This window comes from Hyperolius riggenbachi, chromosome 8, assembly GCF_040937935.1.
Source record: "Hyperolius riggenbachi isolate aHypRig1 chromosome 8, aHypRig1.pri, whole genome shotgun sequence".
NCBI classification, from domain to species: domain Eukaryota; kingdom Metazoa; phylum Chordata; class Amphibia; order Anura; family Hyperoliidae; genus Hyperolius; species Hyperolius riggenbachi.
The window spans coordinates 243152714-243180058 of NC_090653.1; the positions used below are offsets into that span (position 1 = coordinate 243152714).

Consider the following 27345-nt stretch of genomic DNA (forward strand, 5'->3'; position numbering starts at 1 on the left):
AAATAGACAATGTGGCAGCAGCAGTTCCCCCCAACATACACATAATCTGGAACCAGTTCCCCAAAATACGCGAAACCTGGCAGCGGATCACCCAAAATACACATAACACCCAACATACATATAATCTGGCAGCAGTGGTCCCCAAACATACACAATCTTGCAGCAGTTTCCCAAAATACGCAAAATCTGGCAGCAGCCTTGCCCCTAACATACATAATATGGCAGCGGTTCCCCATAAATACAGATAATCTGACAGTTACCCCAAAATAGGTACCCCCAGCATAGGTATCCAGGTCTATAGGTGTCCCCAGTATAAGTAGTTATGAGTATAGTTGTCCCCAGAATAGGTAGCCAGGTCTTTGGGTGTCCCCAGAGTAGTTAGCCAGGTCTATAGATGTCTCCGGTACAGATGGCCAGGTTTTTAGGTGTCCCCAGAATAGTTAGGCAGGTCTATAGGTGTCACCAGTATATGTAGCTAGGTCTTTAGGTTCCCCCAGAATAGTTAGCCAAGTGTATAGGTGTCTCCAGTACAGATAGCCAGGTGTATAGTGTCCCCAGTATATATAGCCAGGTCTATAGGTGTCCCCAGTATATTTAGCCAGGGCTATGGGTGTCCCAAGTATATGTAGCCAGGTCTATAGGTGTCCCCAGAATAGTTAGCCAGGTGTCCCCCATCAGGAGGGGCGAGCTGAGTGAAGGGAGAGCGGTAGGTACAGCAGTGTGAAAGGGGGGGGGACATCTCCCCCCCCCTTTTCTCACCTTTGGGCTCCCCCTTCCTTGCTCTCCCCTCTAGAACTAAAGTTTTGGAGTGGCTGGCTGGCAGCGGGTGGGACTTACCTGCCTCCTTCCACGGCGAAGCAGTAGTGATGTCCGGTTCATGAGTCATTTGAGCCTGTTCTTTCCTGTGATCCGACTCATCCAGTGAACCGAATCCGTTCAGTCTCATCCACTGAACTGAATCGGCTCAGTGGATGAGTCGGATCATTACACTCACAGGAAAGAACAGGCTCAAATAACTCATGAACCGGACGTCACTACGCAGCGCTTGGAGCGAGGCAGAGGTAAGTCCCGCCCGCTGCCAGTCACCCCAAAACTTTAGTTCTAGAGGGGAGAGCGAGGAAGGGGGAGCCCAAAGGTGAGGAAAGGGGGGGGGGAGATGTCTCCCCTTTCCCACCGCTTCCTCTTCTCTGCGCTCTCTCCCTCCACACAGCTCCTAAATCCGGACAGATGGCCACCCTACTGGCAGTTAGGATTCGGTGTGTGTGTGTGTGTGTGTGTGTGTGTGTGTGTGTGTGTGTGTGTGTGTGTGTGTGTGTGTGTGTGTGTGTGTGTGTGTGTGTGTGTGTGTGTGTGTGTGTGTGTGTGTGTGTGTGTGTGTGTGTGTGTGTGTGTGTGTGTGTGTGAGAGAGAGAGAGAGAGAGAGAGAGAGAGAGAGAGAGAGAGAGAGAGAGAGAGAGAGAGAGAGAGAGAGTGTGTGTGTGTTAATGACTAGCAGTTAGGATTCAGCTGTGTGGTGTCATGACCTCTCACTCATATCACTGGCTTGTACGCACAGCTCAGGCCCAGCACAGGCCTCGGTGAAAAATAGTTCTCGCAGGGAAGTGTGGGAAAGGTCACTGTGAGTAAAGGACAACTTTTATCTCTCTCAGGACACTTTATCTCTCCCGGTAACTCCCCACCTTCAGCTTACAGAACAAGCAAAGGGCACAGCGTGCTGCAAACCAGAGGTCAAAGGCCTGTTACCTAAGCTGTCCTTGTCTGTCAGTGAAGTCTTGCTTCGGCAACACCACACCGGGGCTTGAATGAACCACAACCGGCAGCCGGTACTCCAGATAAGCTGTCTGTAGCCACCAATCCGACAACTGAGGATGAAAAAAAGACAGTAATAAATTGATAACTAAAGCGTACCTGTAGGGAAAAAAGTGCATCAAAATGGTATTAATCTCCTCCACCGGCCTGTTCCACTGCTGTTTTGGCTGTAAAACCATCGACAAGCCCTCATCAAAAGCTTGTGCGCGCAGGAGCACAGACCTAATCGGGATCTTTTTTTTTTTTTTAAACAAAGCCTGGGCGGGTGCACATGCACGAGCTGATCGCTGCTGGAATCGCTGGATGAGGTGAGTCGATGCTGCAGCTAATTGTTCTTACATAGGGGGAGCGGAGGAGACATGCAGCGGACCGGAGGACCACACAGGGGCAGGAGGGGTCACACAGGGGGAGCGAAGGAGACATGCGGAGGACGACACAGGGGCAGGAGGGGTTACACAGGGGGAGTGGAGGAGACATGCAGGAGACCAGAGGACCACACAGGTGGGCAGGAGGTTACACAAGGGAATACACAGGGGACCTGAAGGAGGACATAGGGGAATCAGAGGAGGACACAGAGACAAAAGAGGGCAAAGGAGGAGACAGTGGGGAACACAGGGGGACAGAAGGGGACACACGGGGGAACAAAGGAGGACAGAAGGGGACACAGGAGGACAATGGGGGAGAACATCTACAAGTATCTGACCTTTTATATTTTTATCTTGCTACACCTTTGCTTTAAGGCCGGTTTTACATCAAATTTTTGCATTGTGGAGGGGATGCATCCCACCACAATGCAAAAATGACTAGCATATGACCCAGCAGGATCATATGCATAGCGCCACCCCGCCCCTTGCCCAGTGGTGTACTCCCTGCTGGACAGGAAGTACATAACTGGGATTCCGAGGATCCCCGTTGTGTTCCCGTCGTTCCACACATGCGCACCACAACCCCTATTGACTTACATTACTTCCGCTACTGCGGAAGTCAGCCAGTAATGCTCTGTTGACTTTGCGGAGGTGATTCAAAACTTCAACTGCAACGCGGTAAGTGGGCTGGACACCATCGCATTGCCGTTGCGTAACCCTGTTTTACCGCAGGGTAAATTCCATTCCATTAACAGAGTAACACAATGAGGCCTAATTCTACAGGGAAGAAGAAGCAAGCTGTTCTGCAGTGACAAGCCCATGTGACTTGAGTTTTGGCCACCACTTTGTTTCTACACAATTGATATTCACTTATCAACCTGATTGCCATTAGCTTTTGCCTTGTTTAATTTTGGGTCTGGTTGGGCTTTGATACTGATTCACATACCCAATTTTCTGTCTTCTTTGCTCTCCTCTCCAGACCCTTCTGCAGCCTCTCTCCCACCCCTGATGTCCGGAAGTCCTCTACTATCTTGTGGGTGTGGTCCCATTCTTCCTGGCTGATCAGAGGCTTCAAGGCCAGAAGATACTTATTCAGCGTCTGTTGCAGCGGGGGAACAGGCAGTTGTGGTAGCCCCTCCTGATGTGCCAGGTACCTGCCTGGCAACTTCACTAGCGACACGGGCTTTACCAAACGAGCCGGCCTGGCCTGTAGCATTAAAAAAAAAATAGTGATTAATAAAGCAGACCTGAACTCTTGCACATGAGATATAGAGAGAAAATAGCGCAATCCACCCAGTATGTGTTTATAGAGAACAGCCTGTCTAATTCTCCCTGTCAAAATAAACACGTCATACTTACCTACCATGTAGTCTACTCAATCTCTTTTCTCTCCTGCATCCTGTTTGTCCACTGTGATCAATGGAATTCTCTGTCCTCCATTTTGAACATAGCCATTACCTCATAACAGCTTCCTGGTCAGCACACTGTTAGACTGTAATATTGCCCACTTGAGCCTTAGGGAAACATGGACATGACCTTGCTCATCAGTTGTCCTTTCAGTTATAACTGACAGCAATTGATATATTTTAGTGCTGACAAAATCTTGTCAGAATTGGAAGAAATCATCGTAAAAAGAAAATGGGGAGCTTCTGAGAGGAACTGATGGCGAGGTAAGTATGTAATATTCATTAGCACGTACATCATGTATTTATTTTAAATAATTTTACTCAGTGCAGGTTCACTTTAAATAACAGCCAGCTGCCAATTCAGTACCAATAGGGGGATAACCATGTATCCCCCAAAAACGCAATGATCAGCAACAACCTCAATGGGAGCATAAAAGGGGTTGCTCATAAACAAAACACAAACGCGCTACCATAGCGAGAAACACACAGATACAGGGAGGACATACCCTGTGAAGAGTGGAGTCAGCTCGGGATTGAGGTGCCACAGAAAAACAAACGAGCAGGTGCCGTGAAAGGATGAGCCAACGTCCGTGCTTTGCAATGAAAATTACAACGCAATGCCCCCAAAAAGTCGCACAGCGATATTACGTCTGTGCGACATTCACTATGCACACGTTGCTTTTGTTCAGTGTAAATCTACAATGTTCATAGTCATGAAAATAAAGAAAACTCTTTGAATGAGAAGCTGTGTCCAAACTTTTGGTCTGTACTGTGTGTATGTGTATATATACACACACACACACACACACACACACACACACACACACACACATATATACACATACATATACACACACACAACGATACTGCACCATTGGGCTCTTGGGCTCTCTCAATCTAGAGTAGAGATGGCCTGAACGGTTTGCCGGCGAACTTGTTCCGGTGAACTGCAAACACATAGCGAGGTTGCACAAATACTTAAAAACTGCGCTGATAATACAATGCACGGGGTTTCACTGGTGGTGCGCTGCTCTACATACAGATAAAATCCCAATTTTCAACCAATAGCTGCGCACTTAGATACTGTTAAGCTAGTGTCTCTCTCTCTCATGCAGGTCAGTTCCACAAGATAAATAGTGTAGGAGTCCTTCCTAAATGACCCTTCAGGTTGCAGTGACCAATTCTTGCGGAAAATCACGTCCGCCACACCCCAAGCAGTGGGAACTCACCGCATACAAATGACCCTCTATTAGATGGGTCTCCAGTGCTTATGGGGTCATCTGGCCCCCCCCTGCCATTCAAGGAATCTCCTCCACAGTTGTCACTCTACTGCAGTATCAATACACCTCAAGAAAACATAGCCAGAGCTCCCATAGCGTAAAATTGTAAAACCACTTTAATTTTAAAAGAAATGCAAACTTACAAACGTGTCCGTTGTTTAAGGCACAGAGTTTTTATGGGCTCTACCCCAATCGTGGGCCGCCGGGTCGGCTTGGCTGCGCTGGTTGTTTTGGCCTCCCTCTGACACCTCACGTATCCCCCTGTGCTGTTTCCACGTCTGCTGGCCACGTGCGCTTTACCGGTTTCGTCGCCTATAGCAACTCATCAGAAGCATGCGCGACTGTGTACAAGCTACCTTTTATACCTATTAGGTCCCCTCCCTCCCCTCCCCATACCTGACCCGGAAGGGCTGCTCATCGTGCTACCTCCACCAATAGAGAAGCGTTCACCCGGAACTTGCTCCGGCCACGCGTCTCCTTGGTAACGCTGTGTCCTCTACACCAGGGGTCCCCAACCACCGGGCCGTGGCCCACCGCCGGTCTGTGGGCAGTTGCCAGCTGGGCCGCGGCGGGTCTGACCTCTCGCCCCTCCTCCCCCCGCTCCTGTCATCTTATGAGCTGGCGGCCGCTTCCTGTCACTGATTCCCCATAGCCGCTGTCCTCCGTATAGCATCTCCTATTACAGCAGCGCTTCCTGTGCGGCTGCTGTAAGGAGGGAAGGAGGCGGGGCAGCGGCTTCCTCTAGCGGCGTTCGCCGTTACCATGGGAACCGCTGCCCGCCTCCTTCCCTCCTTACAGCAGCCGTGCGACGCGCTGCTGTAAATAGAAGATGCTGTACGGAGGAGAGCGGCTACGGGAATCTGTGACAGGAAGCGGCCGCCAGCTCATAAGGTAACAGGAGCGGCGGCCGCGGGGCGGAGGGTGGCCTACACTGGGGCACATGGGGGGTTATACTGGGGCACATGGGGCGCTACACTGGGGCACTATTCTAGTTATACTGAGGCACTATTCTAGCTATACGGGGCACATGGGGCACTATTCTAGCTATACTGGGGCACTATTCTAGCTATACTGGGGCACATGGGGCACTATTCTAGCTATACTGGGGCACTATACTAGCTATACTAGGGGAACATGGGGCACTATTATAGCTATACTGGGGCACTATTCTAGCTATACTGGGGCACATGGGGCACTATTCTAGCTATACTGGGGCACATGGGGCACTATTCTAGCTATACTGGGGCACTATTCTAGCTATACTGGGGCACATGGGGCACTATTCTAGCTATACTGGGGCACATGGGGCACTATTCTAGCTATACTGGGGCACTATACTAGCTATACTGGGGCACATGGGGCACTATTCTAGCTATACTGGGGCACTATTCTAGCTATACTGGGGCACATGGGGCACTATTCTAGCTATACTGGGGCACTATTCTAGCTATACTGGGGCACATGGGGCACTATTCTAGCTATACTGGGGCACATGGGGCACTATTCTAGCTATACTGGGGCACTATACTAGCTATACTGGGGCACATGGGGCACTATTCTAGCTATACTGGGGCACATGGGGCACTATTCTAGCTATACTGGGGCACTATTCTAGCTATACTGGGGCACATGGGGCACTATTCTAGCTATACTGGGGCACTATTCTAGCTATACTGGGGCACTATTCTAGCTATACTGGGGCACATGGGGCACTATTCTAGCTATACTGGGGCACATGGGGCACTATTCTAGCTATACTGGGGCACTATACTAGCTATACTGGGGCACATGGGGCACTATACTAGCTATACTGGGGCACATGGGGCACTATACTAGCTATACTGGGGCACATGGGGCACTATTCTAGCTATACTGGGGCACATGGGGCACTATTCTAGCTATACTGGGGCACATGGGGCACTATACTAGCTATACTGGGGCACATGGGGCACTATACTAGCTATACTGGGGCACTATTCTAGCTATACTGGGGCACATGGGGCACTATTCTAGCTATACTGGGGCACATGGGGCACTATTCTAGCTATACTGGGGCACATGGGACACTATATTAGCTATACCCAGGTCTCTATACTAGCTCCCTATACTGGGGCAACTGTGCTTGCTGTTCCGCCGCGGATATCCACCCCCCCCCCCCCAACCCCCGCGGGCCCCAGAGAAAATTTTGGACGGTTACCGGTCCCCGGGCCGAAAAAGGTTGGGGACCCCTGCTCTACACAAAGCGCGAGTCCCGCTACGTCATCCTAACGCGACTCCAATGTGGCGTAAACACTGGGGTCTGAAGCTGTGGCCATCTAGTGTCCATTTTTCTAACTGCATCTCCCAATGCGTACATCCCTCTTTCTATGCGGCCTTCTGGCCGCATTGGTAGGTAAGGTCTCCGTCAGTGCCCCCTAGTGGCTGATCATCTACCTACATCTCCTGCTGAGAATTTGGCCATACTTTTAAGCCTTTTTCCTGAGCACAGCCTCTGCTTCTCCAGGGACCAATGGGATTTTGCCCTAACAGCAAGATGGTACATATCAATCATATCCATAACAGCAAAATGGTACATACAAGAACTAACATTTTTCACATGTATTTTTCCTTGAAGGTATTCCATGCTATTTTTATTCCCTATACAGCATTATCCTTTTAGCTCAATTCAACGACCCCACTTGTGCCAAACTAAACACTCCAACCTATCCTTTCTCAAACAATACAAAATTTCAAAGTGCAAAAGTGAGTGTCGCCCTCTTCCAAAGAGCCACTTTTTATTAACGTGTGCAAAATATCTATGATAATAATAATAATAGTGTGTCCCCTCCCCCCCCACCTCCAAACTTTATTAACCCCATTTTAACTTTATAGTGACAATGTTGTGGGTTTTCAGAATTGGCTTCTACTCACTTTTAGGGTTCTCAGTCATTACTCAGAAAACAAACTAAATCAATGTCAGTGTTTAACCCGTTCGGTTTCCAACATATAAATCCATCTTGTCTCTCTCTGTGATACCCCTTTTACCAAGTCCCCACCTCTCCAGGGTTTGACTATTTTTTCTACTCCATTGAAAGAAAGCAACGACAGATCACCATTGTGCACTTTCTTAAAGTGAGCTGACAGCGTGTGGCTCATTAGGCCCTTTCTAATATTCCTCAAATGCTCCCCAATCCTTTCTTTTAGAGGTCTTGTTGTTCGCCCAACATATTGGTATCCGCAAGGGCACCAGGCCACGTATACCACACATTTGTCATTACACGTAATAAAGTCCCTTATCTTAAAGGCCTTGTTGTTAGAATGGCCCCTAATTAGTACCCCTCTTTCTGGCTTGGCCTCCCTACAACCTTTACAATCCCTACATGGAAAAAATCCGGGCTTCTGCCAACCTATACATTTTGGTGGTAGTTTTTTTGGCTCTACACAACTAGGAGCCAAAAGGTTCTTAAGATTTGGGGCCTTCTTGTAGATAAATTTCGGTCTTGGGGGTAATAATTTACCTAAATCTATGTCAGACAGTAAAATCTCCCAGTGCTTTTCAACTATATTCTCCAACTGTTTATATTGATGATTAAACTCTGTTATAAAGGCATAGTTGTATTCTTCACCTCCTTTCTCTTCGTTCCTTTCCCTGTGTATTAGTCCTTCCCTATCCACCATTCTCACCCTTTGTATCTCTTCCTCCAAAAACCTTTCTTCATACCCTTTTTCCATAAATCTATTTTTCAAGACTCCTGATTGGTCTTCATAATCCTCCAGATTACTGCAGTTTCTCCTCACCCTCATAAATTGTCCCCTGGGTACATTTCTTATCCATTTTGGATGGTGTCCACTTCTGGTGGATATATAACCATTTCTGTCAGGGACCTTAAAAAATGGTTTAGGTTTTAATCACATTATTCTCTACCATTTTCTGAAGATCCCAAAAGTGAATACTTTCAGTGTTACATTCATAAGTTAATTGTATATTAAGTGTGTTATTATTCAAATTTTCAAACAGTGTTTTTAAATCCCCTTCAGTGCCCCCCCACCAAAAAAAATCAACAAATTGTCAATATACCTTTTCCACTTAATTATCCCACGTGATACTGGTTGCGTCAAAATTTGTTCCTCCCATCTACCCATATATAAATTTGCCATACTAGGCGCAAACCCTGCCCCCATTGCACATCCCGTGTTGCCTAAAAAAAAATTTCCCCCGTGTCAAAAATCGTTTTTTTGTAAAGCAAACCTTAATACCTCCAATAAAAATTCCACCTGTTCAGTCGGTATTTCTCCATCCTTATACATAAAATATTTAACCGCTTCGATCCCCGTTTCCTGGGGTATGCTGGTATAGAGTGAAGCCACGTCTGCTGTGACCAACCATACACCTGTTTCTACTCTATACCCTTCAATCTCTTGTATTGTATGCTTCGTGTCTTTTAGAACATGAGGAAGTTTTTCCACCAGTGGTTGAAGAAATGTGTCAAGATACTTACTCACACGATGGGTCACCGACCCAATTCCACTTAGGATGGGTCTTCCTGGGGGGTTAGTAGGATTTTTGTGAACTTTGGGGACCTGACCTGATAAATGACCGGTACACGAGGTGCGTTAGGAACCAGAAACCTGAATTCCGCATCACTCCCCAGTCCCTTATTCAACCCCTCCCTTAATAGTATTCTCAGTTCCTCCATGTATTTTTGGGTGGGGTCCCCTCTACGTTGTTCATAGGTGTCCACATCATTAACTAATCTATCCAGTTCTATTTTGTATTGGTTCTTATTAAGGACCACTACCCCCCTCCCTTTATCAGCTGGTCGTATGACCAACCCTTTGTTGTCCAAAAGTTCTTTGGCCAGCTTATCCATCATTGGGAATTTTTTGTCTGGTATCTCTCTAATTTCATTACCTACCATTTTTTTAAAAGCACCAATGGCATGAAATCCTGTTTCCTACGGGTTAAAGGTGGAATTATTTTTAAGCGTAGTGTGTTTATAGGTGGTGGAGTTATTCAGGTTGCGAACATAGAGTTTGACCCGCCCCCTATACCTCATCATTGGGCTAAACTTTGACCCTCTACATCACAGTCAGCAGACACATGGCAGACTATCAGGCTGCACTCCCTCCTGGACTCCCCCCCCCCCCCTATAAAAGGCAGCAGCGTCGGCCATCTTCTAACTCTGTCTGCTGCCTGCTGCTATGGAGAGAAGGGAGAGACATTGGAGAGATAGGGAAAGCGTTAGTTAGGCTCTTGTTAGCTTGTTTCTTGCTGAAATTTGTTGCTGAAAGCACCCCAAAACAGATCTTCTGATGTGTTTTATTTTGTGTGTGCCACAGTGACTGACACTTCATAAGTACAGCCCTGTATGTCACAGCTGGCCCTTGCTGTACTGTGCCAGGCCCAGCACACTGTATTATACCAGTCACTGCATATCTTTCACTGCATCTGTGTGACTGCACACTGTATTAGTCCAGTGCATATCTTTCACTGTATCTGCTTCTGTGTATTTGATACTGATTGTATGCCTCTTTGTGATTACACATACTGTCTACCACTATTGAATATTGTTAAGAGTATTGCATACCCCCAATATGGGAAAAATAACAGGCAGAGGCAGGCCACACCACAGGTAATTTCGAGGTTGTGCTGGTGTGATTTTGTGTGTCTCTCGACCAAAGTAGTGTTCAGAAGGCACATACCCTCAACCCCCAAGATTCTGAGGACGTGGTTGACTGGCTTAAACAGCGCACCACATCTTCTACAGCTTCCGCACAGAACCTCCTTGACGCACCGTCCTCCTCCTGCTCTGCTTGTGGTTTCACACAAAAACTAAACACTACTACCACTAGCAACCCAGCTGCTCTACTTGACATGTCAGAGGAGTTATTCACACATGATGCAGTTAGTGATACACTTGGGGTCATCCAGCCAACACGCCCTTCAAGGCATGCTGACATTCCAAAGTTCACCAGTGTGGCATTTTTTTGTTTGTTTGTGTGCCTCTGAAACCAGCAATGCCATCTGCAACCTCTGCCAAAAGAAACTGAGTCGTGGGAAGCCCAACACCCAACTAGGGACAACTGCTTTGCGAAGGCACCTGATCGCAAAACACAAACACCAATGGTATGCACACATTGATAAAAGCAGCACACAAATATAAACAGCCTTTGCGGCTGTTTGTGGTGGTGCGTTAAACAGTGAGTTTGGTCTGTCAGTCAGTGTGAAGCAGTACACTACTTACACTACCTGATCGATGTATACACACGCAAGATGTTTTCAAGCACTTTATACCTCCAATTTAGGAATGCAATGCGATTTCTGCCCTTTAGGGATTATAACCCTGCTCTGCGTCAAATACGTAATTTTCCCCGGGACTTTTGGCGTGTATCCTACTCCGCCATGCCCCCCTCCAGGTGTTAGACCCCTTGAAACAGCTTTTCCATCACTTTTGTGGCCAGAAACAGTGTTTGTTATTTTTCAAGTTCGCCTGCCCATTGAAGTCTATTGCGGTTTGCAGAGTTCGCCGGTTTGGAAACTTTGCAGAAGTTCGCGAACCTAAAATCTGATGTTTGGGCCATCTCTGTTCTAGAGATACTTGATCAAGGATTACTTCCATTTCCACTATCTACAAAATGCACAAACACATACTACTAATATGAAAAAATGATCCATATTTATTGAAGGACGTATCCACAGTATAGCTAAAAACAGAGCCTGTCACTGGTTTTACGAGGAAGCACCTGAGAGGTGCGATACATGTGAGGTCGGGCCTGGCACTATTGCACGGGGGTTCCTTGGTTCCTTAGTGGCAAGCAGCCGTTATACATTATTTTTCTTTGGCGCTAACATTTGTTATTATGCAATATTTGAAGAAGCACTATGTATTGAGGAGTGTCATATGCTAGCTGCGCAGCTTGCCCTAGGACAGTACTTTGTGTATACAGTACATCTATTCATTTTTGATTCATGATATATGCCCGTTTGCAACCAGTGACAGGCTCCGTTTTTAACTATACTGTGGATTTGTCCTTCAATAAATATTGATCATTTTTTCATACTACCGGTAGTAGTATGTGTTTGTGCATTTTGTCAGTCATGGAACTCTTTTGTTGTTGCTTGGTTTAGGCATATTTCCATGACCACGGATTGTTTAATATTGCTCTACTGTGTTGTATATCATATGCTTTATTACCATCTTGTTCCTGCTGCCAGGGTGAGGCTGTCCCTCACTTACACAACCACTGCTCCTAAAAGTATGATAACCCAGTCCCCTGAAGAAGCTGGTGTGGACAACAAAACACATTAAAAAAAAAAACAAAAAAAAACAAAAACAAAAAAACAAAAAAAAAAAAACTTTACTTCGGGTAGTAACCAATTTTTTAAAAAAAAAAACAGTTTTAGCTTTATCTTATTTTCCAGAGAAAAGTTTCAAAGAAACGTCATAGTCATGCTCCTGTTTCTCTGGTTTTCATTTTGCATCATTGTGCAATTTTCAAAGTCGCCACTTTTTTTTTATTAAGCCCTTCCACCCGAAAGAAAAAGATAACAAAACAACAGTACAAAAAAAGGAGTTTGTGATACTGGCAGTGTGCATTAGGCTTGGTTTCCAACTTCAGCTGGACCTCGCATGGGCAGCGTGAGCAGCGTGAGCAGACAGTGTAGTGTCTGCTCCAGAGCCGGATTTACATCTCAGGAGCCTGTAGGCACAGGCATTCTGGAGCTCTTAACCCCACCCCTCAACTCAGGCCACAAGCTGACACATCATTGCATTCCAGCAGTTCTGGAGGTGTGGCTAGCTTACAGTGACAACAAAGGATAATTTGCATATTCAGCAGTGATGCATCGTGGGAGACATCAAATGCTCACTCCAACCCCAATTATCATAAATACTTTCTGTTTTAAGAAGGAAAACTTGTTCTTACTCAAGTGAGGATTTAACTATTTTTTTAGTGCGATTTCAGATTTTCTAGAAGGCTCATATGACCCTGAGCCACGGAGCGGCGACAAGGTCATATGCATAGGCCCGCCCCCTGCTCAGTGGTATACTCCCTGCTGGGCAGGAAGAACGTCACTAGGATTCCCATTGGTCCACACATGCGCGCCATGCCGCCGTATTTCACACTCACTGCGTCGCCCATTGACTTGCATTACTGCATGATCCGTGCGGTAGGCACGGTTCATACGGTAATGCGCAGCAGACCTTGCGACAGCATTGCAGCAATTTGGATACCTCAGTCACGTGCATTGCATGCGTTATGCAAGTCTCCATAAACTTGCACGTCCCTTGCGACAAGCTGCAATGGGGGACAGTACCATGGTGTGATGCACGGCGTCAGTGTGCAAGTGGCCTTAAAGTACTAATTAACTCTAGTGCAGTTAGACCAGTACGGCAGAAAAAAACGTGCAAAGTAAACAACCAAGATAAGTCCAAAATGTAAAAATCATATTACTTCACCAACCTTGATTTGAAACTACTGATTATTGTGACAAGCAGGTCGCTGAAGTGACATCTGATTATGCACTTCTTATTAACCCACTTTAGAGAGGACAACAGTCACAAGATATTGCTGGCCATACACTATTCAACATTAGGATCAACATTATTTTACGACTGACTAAAGACCAACATTGGGGATCAGTCTATAGAGTAATTTTAGTCCTAAACATAAACTGTAAAATGGATTGCAAATGTTTAAATAGATTCAAGTTACAATTGAGTAGACGTTTTGTCTAATTGAATATCTAATTGGGCAAAGTCACATTTCCAATTGGGCAAAAACAAATTGTACAGTGAATGGCCAGCTTTACTCTGATGATACATGTAAGTAGGGATGGCCAACAATATGCAAATAATTGTAAGTTGATCCAGAATTATGCACATTTTCTATGCACATGTATGCTGCTTAAAGGACACCTGAACTGAGAGGGATATGGAGGCTGCCATATTTATTCCCTTTTAAACAATGCAGATTGCCTGGCTGCCCTGCTTATCCTCTGACTCTAATACTTTTAACCATAGACCCAACCCTGAACAAGCATGCAGATCAAATGTTTTTAATTTAAGTCTGACTGGATTAGCTACATGCTTGTTTCAGGTGTGTGGTTTAGACATGACTGCAGCCAAAGATATTAGCAGGATGCCAGGCACCTAGTAGAAATAAATATAGCATCCTCCATATCTCTCTGAGTCTAGCTGTGTTTTAAAAACGGACCACTCAAATCCAACCTCAAGTTTATTAGACTGGTCCATTTTTTCAAGCTGTGTACATTTGCATCATTCTGCATAAACTAATTATTTGCATTTCATTGACCGTACCTAGAGGGTAGGAAAACACTAGGCAGAAATGCTAGCGTTGGGTAAACCGCTAGCGTTAACGCGCACAAAGCAAGTTAATTGGCCCGCATGAAAAAACGCATATGTTTGCATTTTTGAAAACGCAGGATTCGATACATATTTTCATATTTTTCCAAAACGCATCTACAGTATGTCAATGGTGAGGCAGAGGTATAGCATTGTATTGCGTTTTGTATGCTTTAAAAAAAACAAAAAAAAAACAAAAACAAGTTTGATAAGGTATTTTTGCTTCCTGTTGACTTTGTAGCGATTAGCATAAAAGGCATACAAAACGCACAAAAACATGATTTATATGTGCAAAACGCAAACACATTAAAACGCATGCAAAATGCATGTGCGAAACGCAAATGCACTCAAATGCACAAAAACCGCATATGCAGCAAAAGGCAACCTTTCACGCAATGCCTAGTGTGTTCCCACCTACAAGGAAGTAAATTCTTACCATCAGCCATCTTATAGTGCGTTAGTAAATCTATAGATGGAAGCGTTACAGATCAGGTGACTGGTCCACAGAAGAAGGAACAAAATACAGAAGGATAAGGATTGCAGAACTGTACTATACCTGCTCTGACTGGTGCTTGTCATCCATCGTTGTACCTGCCTCTAAGCTTAACCTGTCCACTTCAATACCGCCTAATTAACATGTAGGCTCAAAATGCTTAGTGTTAGACAAAACTGTGTCTACTCTGTCAAGAAAACAAAATAGAAGTCATTAAAATAGACTTAACTACCATCACCACAAAAACTTACTACAGTACATGCCAAATTAGAAAAACGTAACATGTGTAATGTTCTCTACTTCGTGGTGCTGAAGTGCTGAAAATGATCCGCACACTGTTGATAAGGAGTAGAAATTGAGCTTTTGCAAATGGGAAATTGATCATTTTAGAAGCAGTGTAGGTTGCAGCTTGTTTAAAACCAGCATAATCACTGAATAAAATCCTTAATGCACACCTGAAGTGACAGGAATATAGAGCCCAACATATTTATTTCCTTTTAAATAATGAAATTTGTTTGGCTATCCTCCTCTGCTGAACTTAAAGGACAACTGAACTGAGAAGTATATGGAAGCTGCCATATTTATTTCCATTTAAGTAATACCAGTTGCCCGGCTATCCATAGACCCTGAACAAGCATGCAGCAGGTCAGGTGTTTCTGACATTATGGTCAAATCTGACAAGATTAGCTGCATGCTTGTTTCTGTTGTCATTTACACCCTTCTGCAGCCACATAGATCAGTAGGGCTGCCAGGCAACTGGTACAGTTTAACCACTTGAGGACCATGGGCGTAAACCCCCCTAAAGACCAGGCCATTTTTTCACAAAATGGGCCACTGCAGCTGAATGCTCAGTCGGGGATTTATCAGGGCTGATAAGAAGCAAACTGAACAGTTAAGAATGAAACAGAGAGCAAGGTAGGTATTTTCTCTAATGTTCCCACTGATATACAGGATCTTCTCAAAAAATTAGCATATTGTGATAAAGTTCATTATTTTCTGTAATGTGCTGATAAACATTAGACTTTCATATATTTTAGATTCATTACACTACAACTGAAGTAGTTCAAGCCTTTTTTTGTTTTAATATTGATGATTTTGGCATACAGCTCATGAAAACTCAAAATTCCTATCTCAAAAAATTAGCATATTTCATCCGACCAATAAAAGAAAAGTGTTTCTAAAACAAAAAAAGTCAACCTTCAAATAATTATGTTCAGTTATGCACTCAATACTTGGTCGGTGTTAAGCTTGGTGGTGTATTCTCCACAGTCAGCATGCAACGCATGAGCTGGCGTGGAGGAGGTACACACACTAGCACCAGGAAACAGGCTATCCCTAGTATAGTGGAGGGGAGGACTGACTCCAATAGGAGATTGTGGCGCACAGAGCCGGTGCAGATCTGACAGCCACAAACAATGCTTTCGTTATAACGTCTCAGCGCAAAGTAGCGCTGAGCGCACAAACCAGAACTGAGGAGATCAGGACAGGTAGACAGAATGAACGCTTGCTAGCTAGCGGCTACTTAGCGACAGCAAGCGTCCAAAACCAGACAGACTGGAATGAGGCAGCCAATGCGATGCGGCGATGGCGTGCCTCACAAAGACAGGACAGGATAGTCAGAAAATAGCAGGATTAAGATAGATAAACGTAACACAGATAAATATACAATAAGTATGTTTTCCTAGCGTATTACAATTACAGCTATCAATGAAACTATTTGTAACGTCTGACTAACATATGTATATATCGGCAATGAACCGATATATGACATAAGCAGGAACGCTGACTAACACTGGAGCAAAACAGGGAACAGGGCTCAGAAGGATTCGCTATCTCTTCGCAGAGATGAACGCAATCCACAAACGGTAACAGGACAGGATTCAGAAGGATTCGTTATCTCTTCGCAGAGATGAACGCAATCCACAAACAGTGACAGAACAGGATTCAGAAGGATTCGTTATCTCTTCGCAGAGATGAACGCAATCCACAAACGGTACCAGGAACAGGATAACTAGCTCAGCACGGGTGCTCACGGTACGCGCAAACTACCAAAACGTGCTGGAAAACTGACTAACTGAACACAGGAAATAAACAGTTCGTGTACGTATATATCAGCAACACTGATATATCAACGTAACACAAATACAAGGAAAATAATAAACGTGCTGGTATGCATATATATTGGCAATGAACCAATATATGATGCAAAGACCAGCAAAGTATCTTTAACAAGAAACACGATCGGGGGCTAAAGCGACAGCAAGGCAGGCTTAAGCTGAAGCTATGAAAACCCAAGGAAACCCTGCAGGAAGCAGATCTTTATACTGAGGTCATCCAATGGGAGCAGACATGCAGATTCCCACACAGGTGAATGATAATCAGTCACAAGCTGACAGCAGGGAAAGACAGACAAAGCTATGCAACTTGCATGGAAATAGATCAGAACTGCCTGAGCTGCAGCACTAATACTTCCAGTAATAGCTGCTGCAGCAGCGATCATTACAGTACCCCCGCCTTTAAAAGTGGATTCCAGACGCTTTTCAAAACTGAAATTTCCAACAAAACAGTCTGACTGATAATTCATGATGACCGGGACAGCCCGGCAAGACCGAATTCCAGAATCAGTCCCCACAAGACTGGACCCATCAGAACCAGAACCTACAGAACCATGCCCATCAGTACTACAAGCCCCAGTGTGACACCCATCAGAACCATGATTTCCAGAAGAAAGCCCTCCGAAACTCCCTGAGCGATACCCACCGCCTTCCAGGAACAGTTCAGAAACGCCAAAGCCTTTGCAATGCCCACCGGTACTGTCTTTACCAACACAAAACCCACTGTTGAACCAGTCCAAGGCACCAGGACAAGTTTTCTCAGAGACCTCCCAGAACACCTTGAAGCTCCAAAGAGATCCCCATAGGTCAGAATGCCCCTTAGGCTCACATGGAGAACTATCAAGAACCCCTATGGAACCTAGGGCAATTCCCGAGTCAGGGCCACAAGGACAAACATCAATATCAGGGCTTTCAGGGACCAGAACCATCTCTGGGCATGCAGGCAGACTGGCAATATCAGAACGTGTTCCCACTAAGGAAGCATCAGAGCACGCTAACACCTTAGACACACTTGGGCATTCTGGCACACAAAGAACATCTGGGCACACCGGCACAAGAGAAACCTCTGGGCATGTCAAGGAACTGTGAGCCTCAGGGTCAGCCAAGACAGGACCAAAACCAGGACTGGCCAAAAAAAAATCATCATGACTAAACTTCGCAACTACTGGACTTTTACACGAGAATGCTGGATCAGACTTAGATGTCGCTGATTCCAGCAAAGTCAGTAACAAATCAGATTCAGGGGCACTAACAAGACAGGACAAATCTTCTGATGTATGCACTGAACCAGACAGGGACTCCACAACTACCTCTGGACTGGACAGAGACTCATTTAATACACTGGATTGGAGCTCATGAGGCGCTGCAGAACAAGTCAGTATTGCAGCAGCCCCCACTGGACTAGGCAAAACTGAGGAATTCCCTGGACAGGAAGGGAACTCTGGAACCTCTGCCACAGCGGCCAGAGAACCAGAATCTTTCAGGATACAGGGCTGGGTTTCAGGAACACTCATCAGACCGGACTGAAATTCTGAGATTTCTATTATTTTGACCAGAGAATCAGAATTATCCATGTTACAGGGCAAGACTTCTGAAACATTCAGAGGACAGGGCTGGAGTTCCTCGGCTGTTACAACACTGGAGAGGGACTCAACATTGGTTAAATCAGACTGTGTACAGGGCAAGGTATCTGACACACTTGCTGACGAGGACAATATTTCAATGGCTTCTGCTTTGCTGGGCAGAAATTCATCAAGTTTTATTAGAGCAGACTTTAATTCCAAAACAGCTGCTAGACAAGTGAATATTACTGCAACACCAACTGAGGTAAGCAGTGCTTCAGCCTCCTCTGCTAGAGGGTTTAAAGTATCCAAAGTACTGGGTGAAGCATAAGACTCTGCGACCACAGCTTCACTGGACAGGATCACTGAACAGTCCATATTGCAGGGCAAAACCATGGAAGCACCTGCTGGACAGCATAATGATTCTGTGACCTGAGTTTCATTGGAGAGATCTACTGCACAATTCATGGTACAGGGCAAATTTATTGGAAAATTTTCTGAACAAGGTAATAATTCTGCGATTTCAGGTTCACATAGCAGATGCTCTGAGCTATTCACGAAACTAGAGCGAGGTGTAGAAACAGGAAGATCAAGACACAATGTTTGCGCATCTGAATCACCATTCATTTGTAAAATTGGAAAATTCAGATGCTGGGGTTCTGAGTTTACTAGACAGGATTGCTGGGACTCGGAAACTGATGCAGTGCACCTACTGGCATCTGCTGGATCAGACAGGAGTTGAACTTTATTAACACAGGTAATTTCTGCAGAAGTGTTTGCAGAGACAGGCAAGATTTTTCTGGTGTCTGTTTCACTAAACAAAGAGTCATGAGTACTGGCTAGACTGGACTCGGAAGTCAGCAGGACCTCTGGATTCTCTGCTGAGAAATTTGCGCAGGGCAAGGTTAAGAATGTATCAGTGGCTTCTGTTTTACTGGGAAGTAACACTGAGTTATCCCTGGTACAGGGTGGAATTGCAGGAACTTCAATTTCACACAAAAAGAGCTCCGAATCACCTGCTGAATCAGCCAAAGGTGCTGAAGCAGGCGGGTCAGAACGCCAAATTTGCGAATTCGGAGTCACATAAAAATCATCCAAAATCAGTTCCCACACATCAATCAAGGGAGCCACACGGTCATACCTACACACACCAGCCTCTATTAGGTTATAGGCTGACTTAATGCATGCGTTCAATACCATTTCACTTTTTGCACTGTAAAATTGACAAAATGAACTTGAATCATTCTTCCATTCACAGACCAGGGCTTCCATCTCTCCCCTCTCGAATGGAGGATCCCATGCATACTTAACAGCGAAACATTTAGGCTGATCACAGTCTGCAGATATGATTGTGGCAGGCACATGTATAGGGTTAATTAGCAGGTGATTGGCAGATTCCTTATTCTTAAGAATTTCCAATACCTGTAGCAAGTGTTGAACTGTAGTGTATGCAAACTTCCCTTGGTTCACAAATAAGTTGATTTGTTCAATACTCTGTAATATCTCATCATAATCATACTCAGATAATTCTTTTAAACAAAAATCTTTATTTTCCCTAGCCAGGGAGGAAAGTTCATTAGTAGTTTCATAAGTCCATTTAACTCCCCTGAAAGACAATTGCATTTCATTATCTGTTAATGGCAGAATCTCATTATAGGTCTCAGTCGCTAAGGATAATGATTCTGCAGATTGGACACGTTTCTTAGAACGTTTGCGTTTTGCCTTTGACCTTGCGGTTTTTGGTGATTTATTCAAAGCTGCAGGAAAATTATCAGTAACACTTTCTGCTTGCTGCTCATTCTTGCAAGCAATTGAAGGAGCAGCTGATTGGCCTGCTGCCAGGAGTTCATTAAGAGGAAAAGGCAATGGATCTATGCGCAACCAGTTATGGATCACAAACGCTAGAAATTCCAGCGGTCTATCTTTCAAATCGGAATGATTGAGAACATCAAATGCCCACTGGAATAATTCCCCTTTAAACAAAATATAACTTAGTTGGAGTGCCCAGGTTGAAACAGGAGTCGCTTGGAGATCAGGATTGGTCAGGAACCTGGCACATTCAGAGAAAAACTCATTTTCTGTTTCAGAGCTAAGTTCTTCAAATTTCTTAAAGGAACAGGAACCATAATTAACAGTGTCATACTTTCTGGGAATCCCCCCCACAATGGGGATTGGTAATGGGGTTTTCATAATGTAACGCTTGGTGGTGTATTCTCCACAGTCAGCATGCAACGCATGAGCTGGCGTGGAGGAGGTACACACACTAGCACCAGGAAACAGGCTATCCCTAGTATAGTGGAGGGGAGGACTGACTCCAATAGGAGATTGTGGCGCACAGAGCCGGTGCAGATCTGACAGCCACAAACAATGCTTTCGTTATAACGTCTCAGCGCAAAGTAGCGCTGAGCGCACAAACCAGAACTGAGGAGATCAGGACAGGTAGACAGAATGAACGCTTGCTAGCTAGCGGCTACTTAGCGACAGCAAGCGTCCAAAACCAGACAGACTGGAATGAGGCAGCCAATGCGATGCGGCGATGGCGTGCCTCACAAAGACAGGACAGGATAGTCAGAAAATAGCAGGATTAAGATAGATAAACGTAACACAGATAAATATACAATAAGTATGTTTTCCTAGCGTATTACAATTACAGCTATCAATGAAACTATTTGTAACGTCTGACTAACATATGTATATATCGGCAATGAACCGATATATGACATAAGCAGGAACGCTGACTAACACTGGAGCAAAACAGGGAACAGGGCTCAGAAGGATTCGCTATCTCTTCGCAGAGATGAACGCAATCCACAAACGGTAACAGGACAGGATTCAGAAGGATTCGTTATCTCTTCGCAGAGATGAACGCAATCCACAAACAGTGACAGAACAGGATTCAGAAGGATTCGTTATCTCTTCGCAGAGATGAATGCAATCCACAAACGGTACCAGGAACAGGATAACTAGCTCAGCACGGGTGCTCACGGTACGCGCAAACTACCAAAACGTGCTGGAAAACTGACTAACTGAACACAGGAAATAAACAGTTCGTGTACGTATATATCAGCAACACTGATATATCAACGTAACACAAATACAAGGAAAATAATAAACGTGCTGGTATGCATATATATTGGCAATGAACCAATATATGATGCAAAGACCAGCAAAGTATCTTTAACAAGAAACACGATCGGGGGCTAAAGCGACAGCAAGGCAGGCTTAAGCTGAAGCTATGAAAACCCAAGGAAACCCTGCAGGAAGCAGATCTTTATACTGAGGTCATCCAATGGGAGCAGACATGCAGATTCCCACACAGGTGAATGATAATCAGTCACAAGCTGACAGCAGGGAAAGACAGACAAAGCTATGCAACTTGCATGGAAATAGATCAGAACTGCCTGAGCTGCAGCACTAATACTTCCAGTAATAGCTGCTGCAGCAGCGATCATTACAGTCGGGAATCCTTTTGCAGAAATGACTGCTTCAATGAGGCGTGGCATGGAGGCAATCAGCCTGTGGCACTGCTCAGGTGTTATGAAGGCCCAGGATGCTTCAATAGCGACCTTAAAGAGAATCTGTACTGTAAAATTCTTACAATAAAAAGCATACCATTCTATTCCTTATGTTCTCCTGGGCCCCTCTGTGCTGTTTCTGCCTCTCCCTGCTGCAATCCTGGCTTGTAATTGAGGATTTTAGGCAGTGTTTACAAACAAACTAACCAGCTTGTGATAGGCTCAGACTGTGACTCACACAGAGTGTGGAGGGTGTGTGTATAGCTTCTGCCAATGACAAGCAGCACAGCACATTCCACACATTCCAGCCTTAGCTGACAAAGCTGACAGAAGAGAGAAGATTAGATCATATAACAGAGATAACACAGCCACTGTGCAAGTAGGAAAGGCTGCAGTAATCCATAGCACATTAGAACAGCTATAGGAACTTATAGGATAGAAGAAATAAGGCTGAAAATATTGTTACAGAGTCTCTTTAAGCTCATCCAGAGTGTTGGGTCTTGCGTCTCTCAACTTTCTCTTCACAATATCCCACAGATTCTCTATGGGGTTCAGGTCAGGAGAGTTGGCAGGCCAACTGAGCACAGTAATGCCATGGTCAGTAAACCATTTACCAGTGGTTTTGGCACTGTGTGCAGGTGCCAGGTTGTGCTGAAAAATGAAATCTTCATCTCCATAAAGCTTTTCAGCAGATGGAAGCATGAAGTGCTCCAAAATCTCCAGATAGCTAGCTGCATTGACCCTGCCCTTGATAATAAACAGTGGACCAACACCAGCAGCTAACATGGCACCCCAGACCATCACTGACTGTGGGTACTTGACACTGGACTTCAGGCATTTTGGCATTTTCCTCTCCTCAGTCTTCCTCCAGTCTCTGGCACCTTGATTTCCGAATGACATGTAAAAGTTGCTTTCATCCAAAAAAAGTACTTTGGACCACTGAACAACAGTCCAGTGCTGCTTCTCTGTAGCCCAGGTCAGGCGCTTCTGCCGCTGTTTCTGGTTCAAAAGTGGGTTCATGCTTCCATCTGCTGAAACGCTTTATGGAGATGAAGATTTCATTTTTCAGCATGACCTGGCACCTGCTCACAGTGCCAAAACCACTGGTAAATGGTTTACTGACCATGGCATTACTGTGCTCAGTTGGCCTGCCAACTCTCCTGACCTGAACCCCATAGAGAAACTGTGGGATATTGTAAAGAGAAAGTTGAGAGACACAAGACCTAACACTCTGGATGAGCTTAAGGCCGCTATCGAAGAATCCTGGGCCTCCATAACACCTGAGCAGTGCCACAGGCTGATTGCCTCCATGCCACGCCGCATTGAACCAGTCATCTCTGCAAAAAGATTCCCGACTAAGTATTGAGTGCATAACTGAACATAATTATTTAAAGGTTGACTTTTTTTGTTTTAAAAACACTTTTCTTTTATTGGTCGGAAGAAATATGCTAATTTTTTGAGATAGGAATTTTGGGTTTTCATGAGCTGTATGCCAAAATCATCAATATTAAAACAATAAAAGGCTTGAACTACTTCAGTTGTGGTGTAATGAATCTAAAATATATAAAAGTCTAATGTTTATCAGTACATTACAGAAAATAATGAACTTTATCACAATATGCTAATTTTTTTAGAAGATCCTGTATATGGTAAAATATACTTTAAGGCCTCGCTGCAAGGCTGCACAACTCAGCACACAAGTAATCCCCCCCCCCCCTTTTCTCCCCACCAACAGAGCACTCTGTTGGTGGGGTCTGATCGCTCCCCCAATGTTTTTTTTTTTTAGTAAATAATTTTCTTTTTCTTTTTTTTCTCCCTCTCTCCCTCCCTCCCCCCACCAGCCTTCAGCCTATGACAGCCAATCACTGTCATGTCTCACAGGGGGACAGCCATATGACAGAGTACAGCGCTGTACGGCTATATAAGACGGTGGTTTCGCCATCTAATGCTGGGAATACATAGCTCAATTCTGAGTCATTTGGATGGTTTGATAGATAATTTCCGATCTCCCGATCGTTTCGACGATTCTGCATTGAGGACAATGGGAAAAAAAAAATAAGAAAAATGAGCGGAAGAGAATCGCCTGCAGAATAGAGCGGGGAATCGATCGAGCGGAAGAATTGAGCGGCAAAATCGAGCCGTGTATGCCCAGCATAACAGTCTCCTAGTGGCAATCTCTGCTGGGAGGCTGATGGCGGAGCTCGGTCATTCATGCGGAGATGTTACATAGTTATTTTGGTTGAAAAAAGACATACGTCCATCGAGTTCAACCAGTACAAAGTACAACTCCAGCCCGTCCCCCACATACCCCTGTTGATTTGCAGGAGATCACACGTGCTTTGGCGCGTGTGATCTCCTGCAAATCCCCAGGACTTGACACTAATTGGCGTAAAGCGGTCCTGGGGCTGCCGCCTTCGTCAAGCCCATTGGCGTTAGGTGGTCTTCAGATAGTTAAAAGAAAATAATAAATACGTCAGCCTCCATATCCCTTTCACTTCTGGTGTCCTTTAAGATACAAAATAAGATAGTAGGTTTCTAGGAATGTCCTATTTAAGACTTGTGAAAATAAACTGATGAGATAAACAATCGTATGTACATCAGGTTGGCTTTAGTTAACACTTGTTATGACAGCCAGACTTTAGTGGTTCAGTAAGACCAGATACTGTAGTTATGTAGATGGGTAAATCCAGCCCAACGCTATTAATAGCTCTATACTGTTACTATTTATTGCAAGAGAACTTGGCAGGACGCAACTGCTACTATTACTTCTCATTAATCATCATGCAATACATGGAATGCTTTTCAGACTTAACTGTACAAGCAAGTGGCTTCGGTTTCATTGTAAGTACAACCAAATGAAGAATAATGGGGTCAGCATACAAGGAATGTGAGGAATCTGAAGCTAAACGCTCGTTCTTCTGCAGCAGGGATTGATTTCAGGAACGTTTACACTCCCAAGTGATTCCTGACAGTTAGAGGGGTTCTCACACAAAGGGTTACTTCTGATGGGTCCAGGGGGTACCAGAGGGGGAACCAGAGACAAAGCTAACAAAAAACAATACGAAAAGATTTTATACATACCTGGGGCTTCCTCCAGCCCCATAAGCCTAGATCGCTCCCACGCCGCCATCCTCTGCTGCCTCTATCGCCGGTACCGGGTCCCGTCACTTCCGCCGGACGTGACCAGTCTTCCGCATGCACAGGGGCTCCCTCCGGCTCTTTACGCATGCGCCTGCACAGTACAGAGGGAGCGCACTGCGCTTGCGTCAACTGGCTGAAATTACGGGATCCGGTACCAGCGGACAGAGGCAGCGGAGGACAGCGGCGTGGGTGCGATCCAGGCTGATGGGGCTGGAAGAAGCCCCAGGTATGTATAGAACTGTTAGTTTGTCTCTGGGTCTCTTTAAGAGGAAAGAAAAAGAGAAGTAATGACCCTTTGAACTTGCCTGTACTTAAGCCTTATCTAACTGTTTTGCAGCTGTTTGATTCCCCATTTACTTTTCAGCAAACCAGACTGATTTCGACAAGCTGTTGACAGGCTCTTTTGCAAACAACTTAAAGGACTTACGAGGCCAAAATCGTTAAAAAAGTCAAGTACCTGCAAGATGCTTAAATGCACGGAGGACGCCGTCCGCGCCCTCCGTGCAGTTCCGCTGGGTCCGCTTCCTGAAAGCGCCCCCTGTGCCGATCGCGACCCCACAGGCCGGGTCGGGCTCTCATGCCGCTCCTAATATGGCCACGGAGCTGGCCGCGGCTGCGCAGTCCGCATTGCCGCGAGTACGGCTGCGCAGCTCTAGGGCCAACCCTCCGAACCACGCACTGTAGCGTGGATCGGAGGGGTTGGCCCTAGAGCTGCGCAGCCGCACTCGCGGCAATGCGGACTGCGCAGCCGCGGCCAGCTCCGGTGAATCCGAGGTGAGAGCGAAATGGAGGCTGCCATATTTATTTCATTTTAAACAATACCAGTTGCCTGGCAGCCCTGCTGATCCTCTGCTTATAATGGTTTCAGCCATAGACTAACTTTTTTTTTTTTTTTTTTTTTTTTTACTTTTTCTGTACTGGAAAACAGAAAGGGATTTTAGAGAATTTCTTACTAGGGTTAGTATTATACAGTACTTATGCTTATCTCGTCATGTCATATGCCACTTCAGGTACGCTTTAAGAAAATTATACATTCTATATAAACAGCACAAAATTAGTACTTTAGCTAATGAAAAGCAATAGTAAATGCTCGAAAACTGTTGAGACTCAATTACGGTGTACTACTAATAAATATATCAATTTGTTTCGCTAATATTTGCCATCCCAAGGGGGTAATTGCAAAGCACAAGCTTTCAAAAGGGGGTACATACCAAAATAATGTTGAGAAACACTGATCTAGGGCATTTCACACTACAAATATGGGGCTATTTTATTTGGTAAAAATATGGCTGTAGGCAATGTGGTAGAGCTGAGACTAGTGATTAGACCTCTGCGGAAGTCAATGGAAAAAGCCTGACAGCACCAGTGACATCACTAGCAAGTGCCTGTGACATCATTAGCAAGTGCCAGTGAACTTCAATCAACACCTGCTAAAGTGTCAGCCAAAGCAAGTGTTAGGGCTGGTTCACACTTTTGAGCTTGCCCTATATGGGTGTTCCCACAGTGGCGTTGTGATTTGCATGGAGCAGTTTTAAGAGCAATTCAGCTTGAAGAAATGTGCAAAAATCGCTGCAAAACTCGGATTGCAACACTGAAATCGCTGAGGGCCTGAGCCAACTAACGCAGATGTGTCTGCTTCTGTCTACTTTTCAGCATCTGTAATACTGATGTGTAAATGAAAAGTGGACACAACTGCTTTAGTGGAAGCAGGCCCTAAGTGCTTAGCGATTGCATTTTGCTGTGTGAACCTGGCCATTAAAGTGAACCAGAGGCGAAGCACTGTTATGTATTTTACCATATATATCAGTGGAAATATTAGAGAAAACACCTACACTGCCCAGTTTCATTCTTCACTGCTCAGCCTGCTTCTTATCAGCCCTGATAAAACCACCCACTGAGCATTTTGCTCAGGAATCTTTATAGCTGAGTCATTATAGCAGAGCCAGAATGGAGCAGGCTTGGGCTTGAAAAGACATCAGAGAACACAGACTCAGCTATAATGATTCCTGAGCAAAGCCAGACTGAATGCTCAGTCAGGGATTTTATCAGGGCTGATAAGAAGCAAGCTGAGCAGTTAAAAATGAAACAGAGAGCAAGGTAGGTGTTTTCTCTAATGTTCCCACTGATCTATATGGTAAAATACATGAGGGTGCTTCGCCTCTGGTTTCCTTTAATAGCCAGAATTCTGGATGCAGAAAAATTGATGCATAACTAGTGGAAATCCTTATTCAACTGTTCCTGTGTGAATAATCCCCGAGTGGAAATTCCAAGCAGAATAATGTTAAATCATTGTGATAAATAAACTGAAATACTACG

At 45.0% G+C, this 27345-nt stretch overlaps 1 protein-coding gene across 2 annotated transcripts in view; it reads right to left on the minus strand.

Annotated features, from left to right (window-relative positions):
• Nucleotides 1-27345, minus strand: part of CRAT (carnitine O-acetyltransferase) — an 84714-nt gene that overhangs the window by 40930 nt on the left and 16439 nt on the right. Inside the window, exons 2-4 of one of the 2 annotated variants that reach the window (XM_068248479.1) lie at nucleotides 14761-14884; nucleotides 3121-3381; nucleotides 1744-1862 (exon numbers count right to left, since the gene is read on the minus strand). In XM_068248479.1, the coding sequence (XP_068104580.1) occupies nucleotides 1744-1862; nucleotides 3121-3381; nucleotides 14761-14787 (407 nt within the window). In that variant the 5' untranslated portion in view covers nucleotides 14788-14884. The remainder of the gene's footprint in view (nucleotides 1-1743; nucleotides 1863-3120; nucleotides 3382-14760; nucleotides 14885-27345) is intronic. The other variant, XM_068248478.1, reaches the window with a different exon arrangement.